General features: G+C 50.4%; 1 protein-coding gene across 1 annotated transcript in view; it reads right to left on the bottom strand.

Annotated features, from left to right (window-relative positions):
* Positions 1–20,361, bottom strand: part of focad (focadhesin) — a 44,819-nt gene that overhangs the window by 2,289 nt on the left and 22,169 nt on the right. Inside the window, exons 14-42 of the mRNA XM_056575932.1 lie at positions 20,217–20,350; positions 19,035–19,161; positions 18,534–18,668; positions 18,115–18,165; positions 17,828–17,911; positions 17,217–17,355; positions 16,451–16,642; positions 15,852–15,973; positions 15,491–15,583; positions 15,224–15,312; positions 14,161–14,202; positions 13,548–13,656; positions 12,976–13,092; positions 11,639–11,877; positions 10,896–10,985; positions 9,188–9,329; positions 8,362–8,481; positions 7,714–7,836; positions 6,957–7,034; positions 6,643–6,714; positions 6,189–6,291; positions 5,022–5,102; positions 4,414–4,542; positions 3,766–3,881; positions 2,906–3,184; positions 2,384–2,473; positions 1,773–1,950; positions 1,159–1,256; positions 361–597 (exon numbers count right to left, since the gene is read on the bottom strand). Coding sequence (XP_056431907.1) covers positions 361–597; positions 1,159–1,256; positions 1,773–1,950; positions 2,384–2,473; positions 2,906–3,184; positions 3,766–3,881; positions 4,414–4,542; positions 5,022–5,102; positions 6,189–6,291; positions 6,643–6,714; positions 6,957–7,034; positions 7,714–7,836; positions 8,362–8,481; positions 9,188–9,329; positions 10,896–10,985; positions 11,639–11,877; positions 12,976–13,092; positions 13,548–13,656; positions 14,161–14,202; positions 15,224–15,312; positions 15,491–15,583; positions 15,852–15,973; positions 16,451–16,642; positions 17,217–17,355; positions 17,828–17,911; positions 18,115–18,165; positions 18,534–18,668; positions 19,035–19,161; positions 20,217–20,350 — 3,609 coding nt within the window. The remainder of the gene's footprint in view (positions 1–360; positions 598–1,158; positions 1,257–1,772; positions 1,951–2,383; positions 2,474–2,905; positions 3,185–3,765; positions 3,882–4,413; positions 4,543–5,021; positions 5,103–6,188; positions 6,292–6,642; positions 6,715–6,956; positions 7,035–7,713; positions 7,837–8,361; positions 8,482–9,187; positions 9,330–10,895; positions 10,986–11,638; positions 11,878–12,975; positions 13,093–13,547; positions 13,657–14,160; positions 14,203–15,223; positions 15,313–15,490; positions 15,584–15,851; positions 15,974–16,450; positions 16,643–17,216; positions 17,356–17,827; positions 17,912–18,114; positions 18,166–18,533; positions 18,669–19,034; positions 19,162–20,216; positions 20,351–20,361) is intronic.

Raw genomic sequence — 20,361 nt, 5'->3', positions numbered from 1 at the left:
ACATGCTAACTTACCTCATGGTGAGCAAGCAGTCGGAATAGCATAGCTTTTACAATGTGATTGTACAATAAACTCAGCTAGCATTTCATTTCCTACAAAAACGTCCTTTTTTAGTCAGGCTTTTAATTGAACAACTTATTCATCCATTTATTCAATTATTTATTTTCACAAAGTTATCGCTTTGGGCGTGGATGAGTGGGAGATGTTTTTTTTACATTTGTGAATAACTATGGGTGTCGTATGAGGGGGGGGGGGGGGGGGGGTTGTATCAAGCACTTTGCGTCACATTTGCTTGCACGAGAAGTGCGATACGAATAAAGTTTGACTGCTGGACCGAGTTAGCGCTGCGCGGCGGCTAACCTTCTGCGCCTGGCCGCTCCAGGGCTCTCTATCCAGCAGCTGCTTCAGGCTGTGGGGCAGCGCCTGCAGGCAGACGGGCAGCACGCCCTCCGCCAGGCGCCCCTCGCCGTACAGGGCGTGGCGCAGGCCCGGTAGCCGCGGCAACCACTGGGGCCGGACGCCGAGCAGCAGGGGCGTGGCGTGGTCCCCCCAGGAGACCACCGCGGCGGCAAACACCTGCAGCAGGAGGTCCGAGGCCTGCGATGAGGGGGGGGGGAGGGGGGCGGAGGGTGAGGTTGTGGTTGGCTTGACTTGAAAGAGGTTTGAGGAGAGTGCTTGCACATCGTTCGCCTCTGAGCATAAGTGGCTAAGTGATACTTTGGTCAAATTGTGATACGTAACCTAACTCCTCTCATAACGCCGCTGATTCTCTGCGCCTCATTGGCTATATCCTAACCCAATCAGAGTGCTTTTTATGTTCCATAATCACAATCTGACTAAGACATGTATTTGACGCTGAATGCGAGATGAACCTTAAAATAGGACCTCTGCAATGTTTGTGCCACTGCCTCGAACGCCGTATTTGTGACGAACGCACGAGCGCAACGCCGCAGATTCAACACTGGCAACAGCGGGAACATTTTTCCTGCAGCTAAAAATACCAAACATACCAAACAATGTTTGATAATTGACCTATTCTTTCCACACCTACACACGCTCCGCTGCCCTTGCCGTGGTGCGTGTTTCACAGCACACACTGCAGTCACAGGGGGAAACGCCAGAGAGGGTTTTGTGTTTCTTCAGGGCCGGGGAACGTACCAGTTTGATGTCGGCGCATTCCACAGCGGTTGTGCCGTAGACCACGTTCCTGATGTGTCCCATCAGCTCCAGGAGCCACTCCATCCGCTTGGAGACCCCTGGGGGAGCGGGGGGGACACAAACCACAGGGGGGGGCCCGTTCACGACGTGTTCAGGGTTAAGGCCCGGATCATGAGTCCGAGTGTGGCTCGGTATTGAGTCGTGCTATGGATAGCTTCTTTAGCAGGAGGCTGATTGGCCTCTCTGATGCTTCTCTCTGTGTGTTTGGGTGAGTGAGTGAGTGAGTGAGTGAGTGAGTGAGTGAGTGAGTGAGTGAGTGAGTGAGTGAGTGAGTGAGTGAGTGAGTGAGTGAGTGAGTGAGTGAGTGAGGGAGGTAGTGAGTGAGTGAGGTAGTGAGTGAGTGAGGTAGTGAGGGAATGAGGGAGTGAGGTAGTGAGGGAGTGAGGTAGTGAGGTAGTGAGTGAGGTAGTGAGTGAGTGAGTGCGTGCGTGCGTGCGTGCGTGCGTGCGTGCGTGCGTGCGTGCGTGCGTGCGTGCGTGCGTGCGTGATGCGAGTGCGTGATGAACTAGTGTGCGCGCTTCGTGTGCGAACGGGAGCGGGGCCCCCTGTCTGACCTGTGTTGGCGCCGGGGGCCAGCCGGCACTGGTAGAAGGCCTGCAGGAGGAGCCAGCCCACGTGGGGCCCCGGCGGGCCCCGGAGCTGGGCGCTGAGCACGTCGTTGAGGGAGAGCAGGGGCAGCCGGCCCTGGGAGGTGAGGTAGGCCAGCGTGAAGCAGCTCTTCTCCATGTCCGCCTGGGGGGGAGGGAGGAGGGGGAGGGGGAGGGGGAGGGCCAATCAGCAGCTTACACTGGGTGTTGTCGTGGTGACATCATGCTGGATAGGCTTCATCAATGTGTTTTATTAGTCTATACTATTGTCTACTAGATCTCAAACTATAAAAAGATAACTATGTTTAAGGATTTTAGTATGTAGAAAGAATCGTACATCAATAAATAACTGTTTAAAAAGATACATTCATATGTATGTGAATATATATATATAAATGTATTTTTCTTTTCAAAGGACACAACAAAAAGCTACTTTTTCTCCTGCTTACAAGAGTGCAGTGCAGACTGGTGTTTGAAAGGAGATTTGAGGAGGTTATTTCAGACTCATCCACCCATGCATGTATAGGCAATAGAACAAAACACAGAATAACTCAATTCCGCTGTCAGCGAAGACCTACCACCGTAACGCAAACCACTCGCTCGATCTCCGTGTCCGACATCTCCGACAGACATTTGGCGGTTTCCACGTACAGATCCACTTGGTCGTCCTAATACAAAGCAGTCGTTAGCCAAAAGGATTTTGGTAGAACTTCACATTCCATATTGTACCGATCCACATCAGGGAAGTTAATCTCTCTGTGTGTGTGTGTGTGTGTGTGTGTGTGTGTGTGTGTGTGTGTGTGTGTGTGTGTGTGTGTGTGTGTGTGTGTGTGTGTGTGTGTGTGTGTGTGTGTCGCCATCACCTATTTTCTTCCCAACAACTAGTTGGCGCCAAAAGACCTGGCATGTTGCTGCCCTTTTGCATGTGTGTGTTTGTTTGTTTTAATGCGTGTCAACTAAGTAGGTATGTTTTTTAGGTCATTGGATAGTAATTAATCGTGAAACGATTTGTCGCTATCGGACGACATCGTACTCTCAAAATGGCCGACAAAACATCCCATGATGCATTGTGTCGCCGAGGGACCGCCCCTCTAACCCACCTGTATGTCGCCGGGCAGGCTGCCGTAGATCTTCTCGGCCGCGGAGCACAGGAGGGTCCAGCAGTGCTTGGGGGGGTTGGGGAGGCTCATGGCCGCGCCCAGCCCCCGCAGCACGGCCAGCCGGAGGAGGCCCCTCGGAAGAGGCCCCTCGGCGGCGCCCCCCCCGGCCCCCGTGAAGCGCTGCACGGCCAGGCTCTCCACGTAGGCCTGCAGCTTGTCCTCCGACACGTGCTTCATCCAGGAGCCCAGCGTCTCGTACAGGTGGGCCTGGGTGGGGGGCTGCGTGTGTGTGTGTGTGTGTGTGTGTGTGTGTGTGTGTGTGTGTGTGTGTGTGTGTGTGTGTGTGTGTGTGTGTGTGTGTGTGTGTGGGGAAGAGAGAGAGAATGAGATTTGGTGGAATGTGGTGTCGCTGTTTGTACAGACCTGGGTGAAGCGTTCATACCACATCAATATCGTTTACAACAGACATCGTAAATAATCCAACAAAGGTTTCATTGTCTTGTTTGTACTCATGGAAACGTCACGATTAATGGTAAGAAGGTAGCTGAAGGTGATAAAATGGTTATTAATGTTTGATACTTTTTCCTAGCGCTTATTTTCTGTTTTTACTACCGTGACGATAAATACAATAAACAAATTAATATTTTACACTTTACCTTTTCATAATATAATTTTTACCATGCAAACTAACAAGTCGAACATGAAAGGCTTACGACATCAATAACCAACAACGAATCAACCCTAGCAACCAGAAGGGTTTGAATGGAGGAACAGAGTGACGTAACAACACAGTTCTATCATCGCCTCACACAACACAACAGATGTCACAAACCCAACCCAGGGAACATGGCTGGCCTTACACTGAGGCAGTGGACCAGGGGATGGGACAGCCAGGTGCCCAGGAACAGAGCTGCGCTCTGGGACGACTGGGCCTGGGACGCCGCCAGCACCATGCACTGGTGTTGGACGTCCTCCCCTGGAGAGAGACCCCCGCCCCCCGGGGAACAGCGTCAGAATCAGCCCTCACTGAGTGGAGGTCGATTTGCAATGTGTTGTGTGTGACTTGGTACGGTTATAAAACATTCAAAAGGATTAAGATAAAAGCGTTAAAAATGGGTTAGGTTTGGCTTTTAGATCTCAAAAAGTTTATATTTCGGATTAATACCTTTTTATATTTGCATCCTTTTTCTTTTATTGTGCGTGAAATTGGGGTGCCTGTACTGGCTGCTATCCCATCGTGGAAGAATAAAGTATCATCTTAAGTCATCATTCCTCAGATCAGAATCAGAACAGGATACACTGGGCTCACTTTACAGCTGCTCCACTTCTCAACGGGAGGACCCAGAGAAGGGCCTGCCCTCTAAAAGACCTCAACGCCGTGTGAACGCGCTCCACACCAAAGGCTCTAGTTTAACGATGACGTGGAACCATAACTCGGCCTTCAGACCGGTTCCCGAACTGTATCATTTCCGGACGTGAGGAAACAAAAAGAGAAGGGCGGGTCCTACTGAAGTCGAGCCTCATCAGAGGGGACAGCAGAGTGCTCCAGTTGACCGGCGGGTACTGGTAGCTCGGGCCGGCCGACGCTAGCGATGCTAGCGCTGGTTTCACTAGCGTGGGAGGGTACTCCTCCGGACCTGGGGGACAGAAGGGAGAGATGGGGAGGAGAAGATGGAATGGAACCAATAAAAAAATACAAATCTTTGGGGATTTATTAAAAAAAAAAAAGAGTACCTCAGAATTCACCCAAATACCACAAAACCGGATCCACTGTATTATATGATTATTATATTTTGATGTTTCATTAGAGTCAAGGTGAGTGTGTGAAGAGAGAGTGAGTGAGTAAAGACTACAATCCCTTGACGTTACCCAACCGTACATTAATCAGGGTATTGAAAAACCTGTATTTCTTTTTTCCAGCTACCAAAACGCATCACAATCAGTGACGCAATGCGTCACACAAACCAAACCATCCAATCAAAAAGGGACGACAGTTTCGCCAGCGTAATTAGTGCCGTGTCTATCCTGCCGTATTTCAAGCATCAAGCTCTCCCTCCACACTGAACGTCCCTTTGAGCAGGCTCGTGTTGCACGTAGATACCAAAAGTCTCCAAACCTTTCTTCCCGGCCTGGGACAGGAAGTCGCCCAGGGCGCGGAGGATGCTGTTCTCCGGGAGGTAGGCGAAGTCCTGGGGCACTGGAAGGGGGCCGAGGGGAAGAGGAGACCCGGTTAGAGGAAGGCTGGGGGTCAGCTCCACACACTGAGACACAGGGCGGCCAATGAACGGCTGGCAGTCAGAGACGATCAGGCGCTGCTTGATGGAGTATGTCTCACCGTGCAGGAACGCAACCGCACGGCACTTCAATTAAATACATTTTGCTGCTACACTGCTTTAGCTTTCATATTTTACCTTTTGATATTGTAGGCTAGGCCTATAATTAGATGTTAATTTTCTTTATTTCAATTGAAGCTTTTGTTCATTTTGCACCAATGATAAAACGAGAGCAAATATATTTTTGCAAATATACAATACAAGGCTTTACCGTGTGGTCATTTTATATAGACAAACGATTTATTATTAGACATAGAAAACATGTATATCCGGATATATATATCGCCATCGTGATTAAATGACGGTACAACAGTTGGAACGCAGGCTTTGCTTTGCCCTACTTCTATCAGTGTGCAGTACTCCCTGAGGTGTGTGTACTCTGCAGTGTGTATTCTCCCTGCAGAGTGTGTACTACTACCTGCAGAGTGTGTACTACTACCTGCAGTGTGTGTACTCCCTAGTGTGTGTACTCCCTACAGTGTGTGTACTCTCTGCAGTGTGTGTACTACTACCTGTGCTGTGTGTACTACTCCCTGCAGTGTGTGTACTACTACCTGCAGTGTGTGTAATACTCCCCGCAGTGTGTGTACTACTCCCTGCAGTGTGTGTACTACTCCCCGCAGTGTGTGTACTACTCCCCGCAGTGTGTGTACTACCCCCCGCAGTGTGTGTACTACTCCCCGCAGTGTGTGTACTACTCCCCGCAGTGTGTGTACTACTCCCCGCAGTGTGTGTACTACTCCCTGCAGTGTGTGTACTACTCCCCGCAGTGTGTGTACTACTCCCCGCAGTGTGTGTACTACTCCCCGCAGTGTGTTTACTACTCCCCGCAGTGTGTGTACTACTCCCTGCAGTGTGTGTACTACTCCCTGCAGTGTGTGTACTACTCCCTGCAGTGTGTGTACTACTCCCCGCAGTGTGTGTACTACTCCGCACAGTGTGTGTACTACCTGTGGTGTGAGTGTGGCTGGTGGTCATGTGGGCCAGATGCAGATGTCCGACCAAGCAGGCGCTGTTGGACTGCAGGCCCATGGCGCCGGAGTAGGAGATGATCTACGTGAATCCAAGACAAGACCCCCCCCCAGTGTGAGGGAAGCTACGAACACCAGTAGCACGCTTATTTAAAACATAGAGACCATTTTTTTTTTGCAGATGCACATACTATATAAATGTGTTTGGTACATATACTTATTTATATATATTTATCTTTATCGCCTCACATTATTTTAGTTTTATGTTTTTAACGAACATTATCTACTTTTAAAATTTCAAAGATGACAGAATCACTAAAAGGAGTAGACAAGCAAGTTATGGATCCTCAATCAAACAGCCAATAATCCTACTAATTAATGAATGACTAATTAAAGAAGTTTACTAATAGGTAGATAGTCTACATTGCTGTACCTGTGTGATGGTGCGGATCACGTCGTTGAGCTGGCCTTGTTGTAGTGACGACTGTTCAGACTCACTCTTTAACTGAAAGGACACACACACACATTTTGAAACGCTTGTGCAAGCCAGCCGATCCCAATCTAGATCCCCACCACTGAACATTTCATCGCCATGACGACGATCTTCAAAGATGGCAGAAAAAGACGATGTCAATTGAAATGACATGAATGAATGCTGCAAAAACATGTCCGTCACATCACCATGTGCCAGATTATAATATCACAAAAATGCCTTTCTGAAAGGTTGGTTGTTGGAGGAGGCCTGACCTGAATGAGGTAACCCTCTGAGCCCACCAGAGCCACCAGGCCGTTCACAGCAGCCAGGCGCTGCATGGTGGGACAGCCCTGAAACACAGAGACATATACACAGCACATTACAACCTACCACCGACTGGCCATCCAGTGATGCCAGCTTCTATTCAAAACCCCTGAAAACCTCTCAGCTCCTGTTCAGAGATCTGCCATCCAGATATAGCGTCCTGAAAGAGTGTGTTAGGATTCTACCCCAGTGCTGACCTTGAAATCCAAGCCTTCTTACCACAATGGCATAAAAAAACACCTCAATATTGTTGCTATCCCAATTCTAAGTTAATATGTTAGCCTAGCCGATGCTGTAGCACAGTGATCTAGATTTCTCTTAAGACGTATGCAATAATAAAAATTGTATTCTTTGATGGCCCACAATGTGTGTCAGTGTCCTGGCCACCCATAGGCTGACACAACATAAACCAAAAACAATCCAAAACGTTGTATTTGTCATTAAGTGCATATTGGAATCCTTTATACTGATCAAACTGAAGAGATGAAAACCATAATAGTCCACTTTCACTTTGAGCAGCCAGAGAGGTGTCTCTGGCTGCGGGGTGTGTGTGTGTGTGTGTGTGTGTGTGTGTGTGTGTGTGTGTGTGTGTGTGTGTGTGTGTGTGTGTGTGTGTGTGTGTGTGTGTGTGTGTGTGTGTGTGTGTGTGTGTGTGTGTGTGTGTGTGTGTGTGTGTGTGTGTGTGTGTGTGTGAGGACGCCGTACCTCGGCCAGCAGGATCTTGATCCAGGCGGCCAGCAGGCCGGGCAGGAGGTCCACCGCTTTGCCGTGACCGCAGACCGAGAGACCGTGGACCACCGAGCCCAGAGCCAGGGAGAAACCCGGGGTCTGGACCACACATCACGGTACACACACATATTAATAATAATAATAATAATAATAATAATAATACATTTGATTTTAAAAGCGCCTTTCAAAGTACCCAAGGAAACTGTTCAAATAAAGTGCATGCACTCGATAAAAGTACATACATAGTGAACAGCAGTCACACGCATGACGACATGGACATAATTCACTGACGGGGACAAATAAATAATAATTGAACACTCACAAACATGCACACGTGTTACCAATATACAGGCAGACACACACAAAAAACACCCAACATTTTAAACACATACACATATGTGTTACAAACACACACACACAAACGCAAACATTTGGATGGATATTTGGCGCCCCCTAGAGGCAGAGCAGAGTAAATCAATAGAATTGTGCTACTATGCAAGAAACACTGTTGTACTATTACTATTATAGAGCTGCTCAGGCTTCGACGATTTCAACTGGCCTCCATGTACATGGTCTCCATGGGAACCGCCGCACATCGCCACATTACTTCCCAGCATGCACTACCTGCTGGCTCTCCTCTGTCAGCGTGCGGAGCTCGCGCATGACCTCCTCCGCCTTGCTGGCGTCCACCAGTCCCACGCTGAAGCCCGACACGCACGCACACGCCACCGCGTACGCCAGCACCTGCCGTCAGAGACCACCAGGGGTGGGGGGGGGGGGGGGGACATTGATTTGTGTCTCGGAAGATCTAAATAGATGGAGTTATGTAGTGGAGGCTTTACGGCAGAGAGAATTACAGTGGATTGAAGGCAAGCGTGTATGTTTAGAAACCTTCAGACGCGAGGGCAGTCACTCATCGCGCGTTACAGAGTAAGAGGCACAACCGGAGACATTAAGCCCCAGCCATTAACAGACAGCAGAATCTAAACGAGAAATGTGAAACTAAAGATTGTGGTGGATGGTGAAGGAATAAACAGAGGTGCAGACGTACGTTTTGATCATATGCTCCAGCAAACAGGAATGTTTTGAGCCTTGATTTAAACCAACAGTGTACATGACGACAGTGCACATAACTACTGTAGTACATGACTACAGTGTACATAACTACACTGTATATAACTACAGTAGTACATTACTACAGTGTACATAACGACAGTGTACATAAATACACTGTATATAACTACAGTAGTACATAACTACAGCAGTACATAACGACAGTAGAACATAACTACAGTAGTACACAGCTAGTGTTGATGCCGCCCTCAGGTGTTCTAGAAGTCTTCATACGATACGCCCGTTCATAAAAAAACAAAAAACGATGATAATCGATAATCAGGGTTTCGAACCCTCAACCCCCCCGGACCCCCCCGGACCCCCGGGCGAGGCCTACCTCCTGCAGCATGCGGCCCTGCCCCCCGCCCCCCTGCAGCCGGGCCAGCAGCCGGTCCAGGGTGAGGACCACGCGGGACTGAGAGCCCCCGCAGCGCGACCGGGCGGACAGCACCAGGCCCAGGCCCAGCACACACCCCGTGCTGCGGGGCAGAGAGGGGGGGGGGGGGGGGGGGGCAGAGAGGAGAGGGGGGTTAACACTCCACGAGGGAGTTGGACTTCTTTGCGATCTGGTTGACTTCTTTGCTCCTCATTTATGTTACATTAATTTTTTCTTTTTCGTATTTTAGAATTTTGTGTCTTGAAAAGTACTAATCCTTTAACAAAAACAATCAGACAATATGATCAACAGGGCCGGACATTGGGGCTACAATATCCTTACATATCTCTGTGAGTGAGCCGTTGCATCGATGGGATGAAAATAAATGGATATTTTAACATCCATGTGTACAGGGAGAAAAGGTGTCTGTTTGCAAATGAAGAGGAACATGAGGCCGCAGAGGAAGAGGAGGATATGTGTGCGTGTGCGTGCGCACGTGCGTGTGTCCGTCTGTGTGTGTGTGTGTTAGTACCCGTGTGCCTGCACCCAGCATGTGTGTTCGGAGGTGATGGACGGACTCTTATTTTTGGCACCGGAGAAATTAATAATGAGTGGTTCACTGGGAGGGAAGTCTCTCTTAACAGGAGCTTCACACTCTGCCGGGGTGTACTCCTCTGCTGCGCAGCGGACGACAGAAGGGCTAACGCGAGCAGAAGCGTCGCTCCCCTGTCAGGCTCCACGCGGTGCGCCTGCTACAGTGTACTCCTGGGGCTCGAATGAGGCCGGCTACAGTCTGAAGGTATTCTGCTGCGCTTAGGAATTATTATTATAGGCTTTGAGGCCCTGAAGAGGCGAACTCCCACGTTGTGAATGAAGGGGTTTATCGTTGTGGTCCGACGGAGAACTGAAATAACACTTTTAAAAAGGTTCCATTCTATGCCACCAGGTGTGAGTGTTATTAGCCGTTAAAAGCCGTTTTGAAAACCCGCCTCTTGTGATGTCACTAGAGGCTGCCTTTCTAAAGGGCTGATCACACTCACACCTGGTGGTGTAATATGGACCTTTAAGACATGGCCCTCTTTATGAAACCTGACTTGATGAGGGGTTCCACACCCAAAGTCAGCCCCGCTCTCATTTTGGGGTGAAAGATGTCGGCAGGAGGCGCTCTATAAAAGGCACTTAAGACACCGCAGTGACCCCGGTTGAAGCTTGGCACGTTTATGTCTGTTTTTAATTATAGCCAATCACAGCTCCCCTGGCAACGAGCCCCGGTTTAATTACTTTCATTTCGTTTTAATCACATATCCCCACTAAGACACCATCTGCTGAATTCAGCTGGAAATCCAGGGTTTCTACACCCCAGTGCGGTGGCCTTAACCTGACTCTGCAAATTAAAGTTTCCCCAAAAGGACTTCGTTCGGAGCCAGACACCGAGGGAAACGATCCTTAAACAATCTAAATAGGTCAAACGCTTTCACGGTGGTTTCATCATCATTTACTACTTGAAAAGTACGTGGAAGACGAAGAAACTGTTGTACAGGATTTGGAAATTGTATTCAAATCGACAAAAAATACAAGTGAATAATGAACAATAGGTTGAATCTATTGCCCTCGTTCCTCCCACCTCACTGCATTCAGAGGCTTTTGGATTTCAGTATTGTTGACCTACTTGTACTCCAGGTCGGGGTCAAAGGCACACTGCTCCAGGGCCTCCTGGGCGTCCCACAGCAGGCTGGGGTCCACCGGCGCAGAGAGGTCACTGGGACACACAGGGGACACACAGTGAAGGGCCCCCACAGTACCACCACACAGGGGCCCCTACAGTACCACCACACAGGGGCCCTACAGTACCACCACACAGGGGCCCTACAGTACCACCACACAGGGGCCCCTACAGTACCACCACACAGGGGCCCCTACAGTACCACCACACAGGGGCCCCTACAGTACCACCACACAGGGGCCCCTACAGTACCACCACACAGGGGCCCTACAGTACCACCACACAGGGGCCCCTACAGTACCACCACACAGGGGCCCTACAGTACCACCACACAGTGGCCCTACAGTACCACCACACAGGGGCCCTACAGTACCACCACACAGGGGCCCCCGCAGTACCACCACACAGGGGCCCCTAGAGTACCACCACACAGGGGCCCTACAGTACCACCACACAGGGGCCCCCGCAGTACCACCACACAGGGGCCCCTAGAGTACCACCACACAGGGGCCCTACAGTACTACCATGCAGGGGACACACTCAGCAGGGGCCCTGCAGTACAACACTGGGATGGAGAGAGAGCAAGAGCGAGAGAGCGAGAGCGAGAGAGCGAGAGCGAGAGAGAGAGAGAGAGAGAGAGAGAAAGCGAGAGCCAGATCGAGAGCGAGAGAGCAAGAGCGCCTCCCTACCTGAGGTTCTGGCGGTGCAGGCAGGCCAGCACCATGCCCAGCGCCAGCCCCGAGTGGAACTGCACGGCCTGGGAGTCGCCGGCCCTGGGGCCCCCGGGCAGCCGGTCCCTCAGCGTGGAGAGCACCTGGGCCACGCCCTCGCGGTGCCAGCCCACCAGCACCGGCACCAGCAGGGACAGGCCCAGCGTGGCGCAGGAGCGGGCGATGGAGCTGGCCGTGTTCTCGCCGGAGTAGGACCGCTGGGGGGGGGTGGGGAACGAGGCGTCAGAGCAACTCTTTAGTAGAGCTTTTTAATTTGGTGCATTTTTTAAATAAAAAAAGGGGACATGTTATACCACCGGGTGTGAGTGTGATTAGCTGTTACAAGCCGCTTCGAAGCGGCTTGTAACAGCTAATCACACTCACACCCGGTGGTATAACATGTCCCCTTTAAGGTACCCTGCAGATTTTTCTTATCGAAGCCTGTGTTGATCTGTAGCTGTTATGTTTATTATTATGATCTCCTCTTCCTTTATTGATCCTGAACACACAAGGTGAAATTATTGACCCTTTATCTTCTGTCTCAGACCACCGTTTCACCTTGAATCCTGTCTCTATATTTGTCTATCTATTTTATCTATCTCTATTCCACTGTCGTTTTACCCCTGATTTTCCTGTCTGGGACGAATGGATGTGTGCATCTAGAACGATCCTGAGCCCTCACTCGTGCAATGGGGGCGTTTCTTAAGAATCTCTCTAACAGGCGTAGCATGTTTGTGTTGGGAGGAATCCATTGTAGGATCACGACCCCCTGCTGGTCTGGAACCCAGACACCAGCACCAGTGACTACAGGCTGGGGAACCCCTGTGGAGTGGAGAACACAAGCCAATAGATAGAGGCAGGGAGGGAGAGAGGGAGGGAGGGAGGGAGAGACAGACAGACAGACAGACAGACAGACAGACAGACAGACAGACAGACAGACAGACAGACAGACAGACAGACAGACAGACAGACAGACAGACAGACAGACAGACAGACAGACAGACAGACAGACAGACAGACAGACAGATCGAGAGAGCAAGAGAGAGACAGACAGACACACACACACATACACACACAGAGAGAGAGAGAGACAGACACAAACACAGAGAGAGAGAGAGAGAGCGAGAGAGAGCGAGAGAGAGCGAGAGCGAGCGAGAGCGAGAGAGAGACACACAGACAGAGAGAGAGAGAGAGAGAGAGAGAGAGAGCGAGAGAGAGACACACAGACAGAGAGAGAGAGAGACACACACAGACAGAGAAGGACACACACAGACAGACAGGCAGACGGACGGACGGACGGAGGAGCGATACGCTACATGGAGGAACCAGGGGAAGACTTGGCCCCGGGCCTTGTAGTTGCTGCTGATGATGCAGAGCAGGGTGTCCATCGCCATGGACAACCAGGCGCTGGTGGGGATGCAGTCGGGGTCCGCCTGGAGCACAGAGAGCAGCAGCCAGTCTCAGGAGACCGCTCAGCCTTATTATGCTGGAGCCGTATATACCAGCCCCAACTTAAATAAAGACTAACTTATCACAGATAGTGCTGCTACTTTTAGGCAAAGAAAACTACCTTAGGCAACAGAGCCAATTTAATGTCGATGCCACTTCTGTGCCGTGTACATCGCGAGTACATTGTTGTGTATGTAGGCGTATTTTTCTCTACTTTGGATTGCCTTCACTTGCCGATATGTTTTTTCATATGATTTCTATATCGTCTTTAATCTTGAGCAATTGCCACACACTGAAACAGTCTCACACATTATTCAAATTTGAAAAACAAAACTCAATTTCCGATTGTCTCAATGAGCACAAGTGCTTCAGCGGTCCACGGGATCCGTCCCATGAGGCTAACGGAGCAGCTCATCCAGCACATGAACACCGTGCTTACCTGGAGGCTGCCCTCCACGTCCGTGGGCAGGTTGCTCTCATACTTGGCCAGTGCTGCCGCCAGGCCGCTCAGGGCCAGGATGCAGTTGCCCTGCACCACCGGGCTGTCCCTGGACACACAGGGGGAGGGGGGGGAGGAGGGGGGCTGTTATCAGGGCTCAGGCTCCGTTATGGTTCCACGTCGACGCAGCGCAGAGACCACGCGGACGCTTCGACGCCGTCGTGGACCTGTTTTGGTTCTGCATCGGGTTTTAGTGTGCGCAAGGTGTTTTATTTTATTAAAATCAAATAACAAGACAATGACCAAAGCTTCTTTGCACTGGGAAAGTTAGTGCATGAGGATCCTCGCTGACTGCGACTGACCCCCAAACAACCCCAAATTAACTGGAAGAAATACTTTTAAAGCTTTCGGTTCCTGCCGTTGTCATTAATTTGCCGTTCTTTGGGTCAGGCACGTACAGCAAGGGGGGGGGGGGGGGGGGGGGGGGGTAGTGTGAGATTAATTTGAAGCGGGAACGCGAGTCGCACGCTGGACGCTGCTGATCGGGACGCTGACAGTGGAGGTCGAGAGAGAGAGAGAGAGAGAGAGCGTTGTTTTCGGTGGGAACACTCACTTGGCAGCCGACTTGATGACATCCGTCAGCTGGTCCCTCGCCCTGAGAGAGAGAGAGAGAGAGAGAGAGAGAGAGAGAGAGAGAGAGAGAGAGAGAGAGAGAGAGAGAGAGAGAGAGAGAGAGAGAGAGAGAGAGAGAGAGAGAGAGAGAGAGAGAGAGAGAGAGAGAGAGAGGATGCATTACTCATCCCCAAACACACAGGGCGGCAGTGTGCACCCACTGACTGTAATGAATACACACATGCATTCAGTGCGTGCTCAGTAAGTGGACCAGGCCCAGGGCTGAGGAAAACGTTCCCATGATGAAATCCCTCCCGTACGCTTCGCTGGTTTCAGCACAGCGACAGCTGTTTGGGGAGCTGGGTGAGGGGGGGGGGGGGGGGTTGTAGCCGAAGGCAGGAAATGTCCTGCATTTCGTATTCTGAGAATATATCAGTTATAGGATGTGATTATATAGGTAACCTTGTTGAAATCACTATCGATCAACATTGACTACATGTCCAGGTTAATTAAAGCCACAATAGTTGAAATGTTACGCAGTGCAACTTTTCAATTGCAGAATTTAAGAAGGGACATTCATTGCATATCCAGGCAATACTTGAGGCCGAAGCCGAATCATTATTGCGTTATAGCATACCGCCAAACCCACATATAAAATGTTCCTTTATACTTTTAAAAGAACAATATAAATAATAACACATTATATTTATATAGCGCTTTTGTAGACAATAAACTGTCTAAAAAGCAAGCAACATTAAATATTTAAAAGCAAAAGCAATCAGCTTCAAGCATATTTGGGACAATAAGCAAGGTGTGCTAGGCTTTATTATACGCTGCAAGGTTTGTGTGTGTGTGTGTGTGTGTGTGTGTGTGTGTGTGTGTGTGTGTGTGTGTGTGTGTGTGTGTGTGTGTGTGTGTGTGTGTGTGTGTGTGTGTGTGTGTGTGTGTGTGTGTGTGTGTGTGTCTATGTGTGTTTATGTATGCGTATGGTGTGTATAGGGAATGTGTGTGAGAGTATAATTGTGCGTCTGTGTGTGTGCGTAATATGATGTCAGTGTGTGTACCAGAGCCAGGAGAAATGCTGCTTGCGTTGCAGCTCCTCTGTGGCATCCTTGCTCTGCTTCTGCTGCATCTCCAGCTCAGCACGCCGACCCTGACACACACACACACACACACACACAGTAAGACGTCATCATGCTTGCATATACATGAATGTGACTGTGGCAGACACACACACACACACACACAGGCAGAAGGTATCATGCTTGCATATACATGAATGTGTGTGCACGCACAGACACAAACACACACACACACACACACACACACACCTGTATGACGGCGAGGAAGGCCTGACTCATGAAGCCTCGCCAGGCCTGGGGCAGCAGCAGGGCGCGGTGCCACTCGCTGGGCTGGATGTTCACCTGGATGACAACGCACAGGACAGGTCATTCCACATGCATTCACTCTGACTGGACACCTGCTGTCTGCTGTGTTTGTACACAACACCTGCCCCTCGATGGAAGGGCGGATCAACCTACCCTACAGATTCCCAGTTATTACATTGCTTAATGATTGAATTATAATCATTATAATATTTTTTTTATCAGCCCCATAAAATGAAAAAGGACCAAAAGAATAAATTGGACCAAAACGATTACTGAAAGGACCTAAACAGGCGCCTTGAGGTACCTCGTGGATGAGGGACGCCAGCGTCTGCTGGTACGTGCGGCTGCGGCCGACCAGGAAGCGGACGATTGGCCGCCCGTCGCGGTCCGTGTGCACGGGCAGCTCGTAGGAGAGCAGCAGTCCCACTGAGCGCACGCAACAAGCCAAAGGAAATACAGTGAAACACGTCGGATATGGCAGTGCCCTTCTCCTTAAATCTCAACTGTGGAGCATCACTTCATCCTGCAACACTGAATTCAGAGACTAGTTATCCTGGGGGTGTATCAAGTTAGCGTTACAGATAATCATAGCGCTGGGGGGGAAACTATGGGAGACACCGTCGTAGGAACAGGAGAAACAATGGGGGAGCAGGAGGTGGGAGGCAGAGAGGGAGGAGGAGGAGGTGGGGGAGAGTGAGGAGGTAGAGGGGTATGATAAAGAAAGGGAGGAGGGGGAGGAGGAGTTCGAGGAGGAGGAGTGGGAAGAGAAGAAGTGGAGGAGGAGGAAGTGGAGAAGAGGGAGGAGGAAGCAGAGGTGGAGGTAGAGGAGGAGGTGAGGGAGAGGGAACGGGAGGAGGAGAGGGAAGAGGAGAAGGAGGAGGAGGAGGAGGAGGAGTTGAACACCTGCCAGTCCCGGCTTCAAGCCGGGCTGCTTGTTCTTCTCGTATGCCCGGAGCATGAAGCCGGGCACCCCGGCCATTGTCTTGCCCTGGTCCGAGAGGGCCCCGCCCCCACCGCGCAGGGCCAGGGTGTGGACCCCCCGGGGCATGCGCTTCATGGCCTGCCTCACCAGCGAGGTCAGCAGCAGCTCATAGGCTGCAGGGCAGAGAGAGAGAGAGAACCAGACATACATATTTAATATCCTAATGGGAATGTTTGTAGGGCAGCCCTTCACACACAAATGGTCGTTGGTTGCAGATTGCATTTGGGCAGAGATAAAAGTGCGAACACGTGAAAGGATAATGATTAAAAAGACAATGAGATGACGATTTGATGGTCGCATGTAAAAAGGAAAAAGGTTTGATAATATTTAGACTGGTGGAAGTACACAAAAAAAAAAGGTGCAGCAGACAGAAAACTTTTGAGCCCTGATTTAAAATATTAAAGAGATCCCCGATGTTCTTGAAGTTTGTTCGAGGTATGCAATGCGCAAAATGTTGTAACACACTGCGTGTACAGAAATAAACTATCGAAATGTAATCTACCATCTGAAGAATGTGCAACTATAACAAGAACTAAATTACTTTTTGTCCAGAGGCGAGAGATAAAAACACAACGGAGGAAGCCGAATCCCCAGCAAACCGGGGTTTTTAAAGTGATCATTACGGAGGCGCGCGGGACATAATTGGGTTACGTCTTTGGAGACGGGACACTGGGCCCCGGAGCGTACCTGGCAGGGCCGAGGTGTGTGTGAGGTGGAGGAGCTTCAAGTAAGACGATCCCGGGACGGACAGATCCTTCTCCTCTTCCTCCGCGCCCTTCTCCTCCTCCTCCTCGTCAGTCTCGGTGGGCTGGGAGACCGGCCGTGCCTAAAGAGAGGGAGAGAAAGAAGTAGGGCGAGCGGGAGAGGGGGAGTGGGAGAGGGGGAGTGGGAGAGGGGGAGTGGGAGAGGGGGAGATCACATCCATGGAATTCATTCTATCATCATTTGGTTGGGGTGAACATAATTTAGACTAAAATAAAACATTTTCAATCCAAAGCACTAAAAAACAATTAACAATGGCAGAAAAATACAAAACTCACAATACGGATTAAAAAAAACATCAAATGTGTATTATTATCAACCTTTATTTACCCAGGCAAGCAAATTAAGAACAAAATTCTTATTGTCAAATGCAGCCTATAATGACGCCAGTTTGCATTCAACAAAACATCTAGGAGTGTGTGTGTGTGTGTGTGTGTGTGTGTGTGTGTGTGTGTGTGTGTGTGTGTGTGTGTGTGTGTGTGTGTGTGCGTTTCTGTGTCTATCTGTGAAGAGAAAAACAACAGTTTGCGTCTTACGGGCTCAGGGAGATGGAGTATCGTGTGTGCATCTTCGGGGAAGCCCGCCAACGCCTTGTAGCCACAGCTGGACGTCTCTGGCTCCTACACGTGTAGCGCACACACACACACCCAAATCAACACAAACAAACACACGCATTATGCACGTCCTCTGCAACGCACACATCCCCGCTTACGAACTATCGAGGATGAGAAGCGACTGCATGTTGCGTGAATACAGAAGATGAACTTCTGCAGCAGAACCATAACAGACGCACACAGCCTTGCCCTCATGTGCACACACGTACCTTGCTCAACGCGTAGCGCCACAGAAAGCTGACTACTTCCTCTTTGAGTTTCTGTTGGAAAAATAAGTGCAATGAACAGTGAGAACAGAGGTGTGTTTCTGTGCACTAAATCACCTGGGTATGAGTTATAATATTAATTGAAAAAGAAAAGAGGCCCGAAAGAGGTTTTTACTTTAAAGTACAATTACAATACTCAATGAATGCTTATTAATCTGAATCCAACAATTACCAGGACAGAACACGTTGAGCACTTGAACACGTTGTGTTCTGTCCTGGTAATGGTTGGATTCAGATTAATAAGCATTCATTGAGTAATGTCATAGCATCTAGCATCTGGAGCACTTACATCATAATCAATGGCGGACTTGGATCACAGCACACACACACACACACACACACACACACACACACACACACACCTGGTATTCCGGTGATTTGGCAGAGAGCTGGGGCAGGAGGGCCAGCAGGTCGGCGACAGCCTTCACCACCAGGGGCCGGGAGTCACAGCTCAGCTGGGGGCCCAGGGCCCGCCACGTGGACACCATCTCCACCACCTGGGGGCCCGCAAGGACTCTGACACACGGCTCGGGGAATACAGCACTGCGTGTGGGGCATGCGTGCGAGTGTGTGCTTGTGTGCGTGTGTGTGTGCATGTGTATGTGTGTGCTTGTGTATATGTGCCTGCGTGTGTGTGCAGTTGTGTGCGACTGGTTACATGCGTCTTTGTATACATGTGTGTGTATGCTTGCTTGTGTGTGTGGATGTGTGCTTTTGCATGCCTGTGTGCGTGCATCTGTGTGAAATTGTGTGTGTGTTCGCTTTTGTGTTTGTGCGTCTGTGTGCATGTGCCTGTGTGTCTGTGTGTGTGTGTGTGTGTGTGTGTCTGTGTGTGCGTGTGCGTGGGTGTGTGTGTGTGTCACCTCGGCGCGGCAGAGGTCCTGCAGGCCTTGCAGGGCCAGGGTGGCGGGGGTGGCCAGGTCAGCCTTGGTACACTGGACCAGCGTGTGTGTGATGGCAGCCAGCATATCACCCCCATGCTGGTAGGGCCTGTAGCACACACACACACAGACACAGACACAGACACAGACACACACACACACACACACACACACACACACACACACACACACACACACACACACACGTTATGAAATGCAGCACTTTACTGAACCAAGCAGAAGGTAAAGGCGAGATACATCTCTTCTATTTAAAGGATATATATTCAGGCTATACATAGGCTCCATGGTCATAATGGCAGAGTGGATGAGGAGGAGGAGGAAGAGGAGGAGGAGGAGGAGGACGAAGAAGAGGAGGAGGACGAAGAAGAGGAGGAGGAAGAGGAGGATGAAGAGGAGGAGGATGAAGATGATGAAGAGGAGGAGGAGGATGAGGAAGAGGAGGAGGAGGATGAAGAGGAGGAGGAGGATGAAGAAGAGGAGGAGGAGGAAGAAGAGGAGGAGGAGGATGAAGAAGAGGAGGAGGAAGAGGAGGATGAAGAGGAGGAGTATGAAGATGATGAAGAGGAGGAGGAGGATGAGGAAGAGGAGGAGGAGGATGAAGAGGAGTAGGAGGATGAAGAGGAGGAGGAGGATGGAGAGGAGAAGGATGAAGAAGAGGAGGAGGAGGAGGATGAAGAGGAGGAGGAGGAGGATGGAGAGGAGAAGGATAAAGAAGAGGAGGAGGAGGAGGATGAAGATGAGGAAGAGGAAGAAGAAGAGGAGGAGGAGGATGAAGATGAGGAAGAGGAAGAAGAAGAGGAGGAGGAGGATGAAGAAGAGGAGGAGGATGAAGAGTAGGAGGAGGATGAAGAGGAGGAGGAGGATGAAGAGGAGAAGGATGAAGAAGAGGAGGAGGAGGATGAAGATGAGGAAGAGGAAGAAGAAGAGGAGGAGGAGGATGAAGAAGAGGAGGAGGATGAAGAGTAGGAGGAGGATGAAGAGGAGGAGGAGGATGAAGAGGAGAAGGATGAAGAAGAGGAGGAGGAGGAAGAGGAGGATGAAGAGGAGGAGGAGGAAGAGGAGGATGAAGAGGAGGAGGAGGAGGATGAAGAGGAGGATGAAGAGGAGGAGGAGGAGGAGGAGGAGGAGGATCAGGGAGCGCACCTCTCTCTGCAGATGTCCTTCAGACAGGCGGCCCGGGCCAGAACCATCTCCCACTGGGCGTCGCGTCCCGCCATCACACTCAGCTTCCCCCCGGGCTGGCCTAGCACCCGCTGCAGCTCTGGGTACACGCGGTCCTGACACACAC

This window comes from Gadus chalcogrammus, chromosome 17, assembly GCF_026213295.1.
Source record: "Gadus chalcogrammus isolate NIFS_2021 chromosome 17, NIFS_Gcha_1.0, whole genome shotgun sequence".
Classification (NCBI taxonomy): domain Eukaryota; kingdom Metazoa; phylum Chordata; class Actinopteri; order Gadiformes; family Gadidae; genus Gadus; species Gadus chalcogrammus.
The sequence above is the reverse complement of the archived record's forward strand: the minus strand, read 5'-3'. Positions and strand labels throughout refer to the sequence as shown.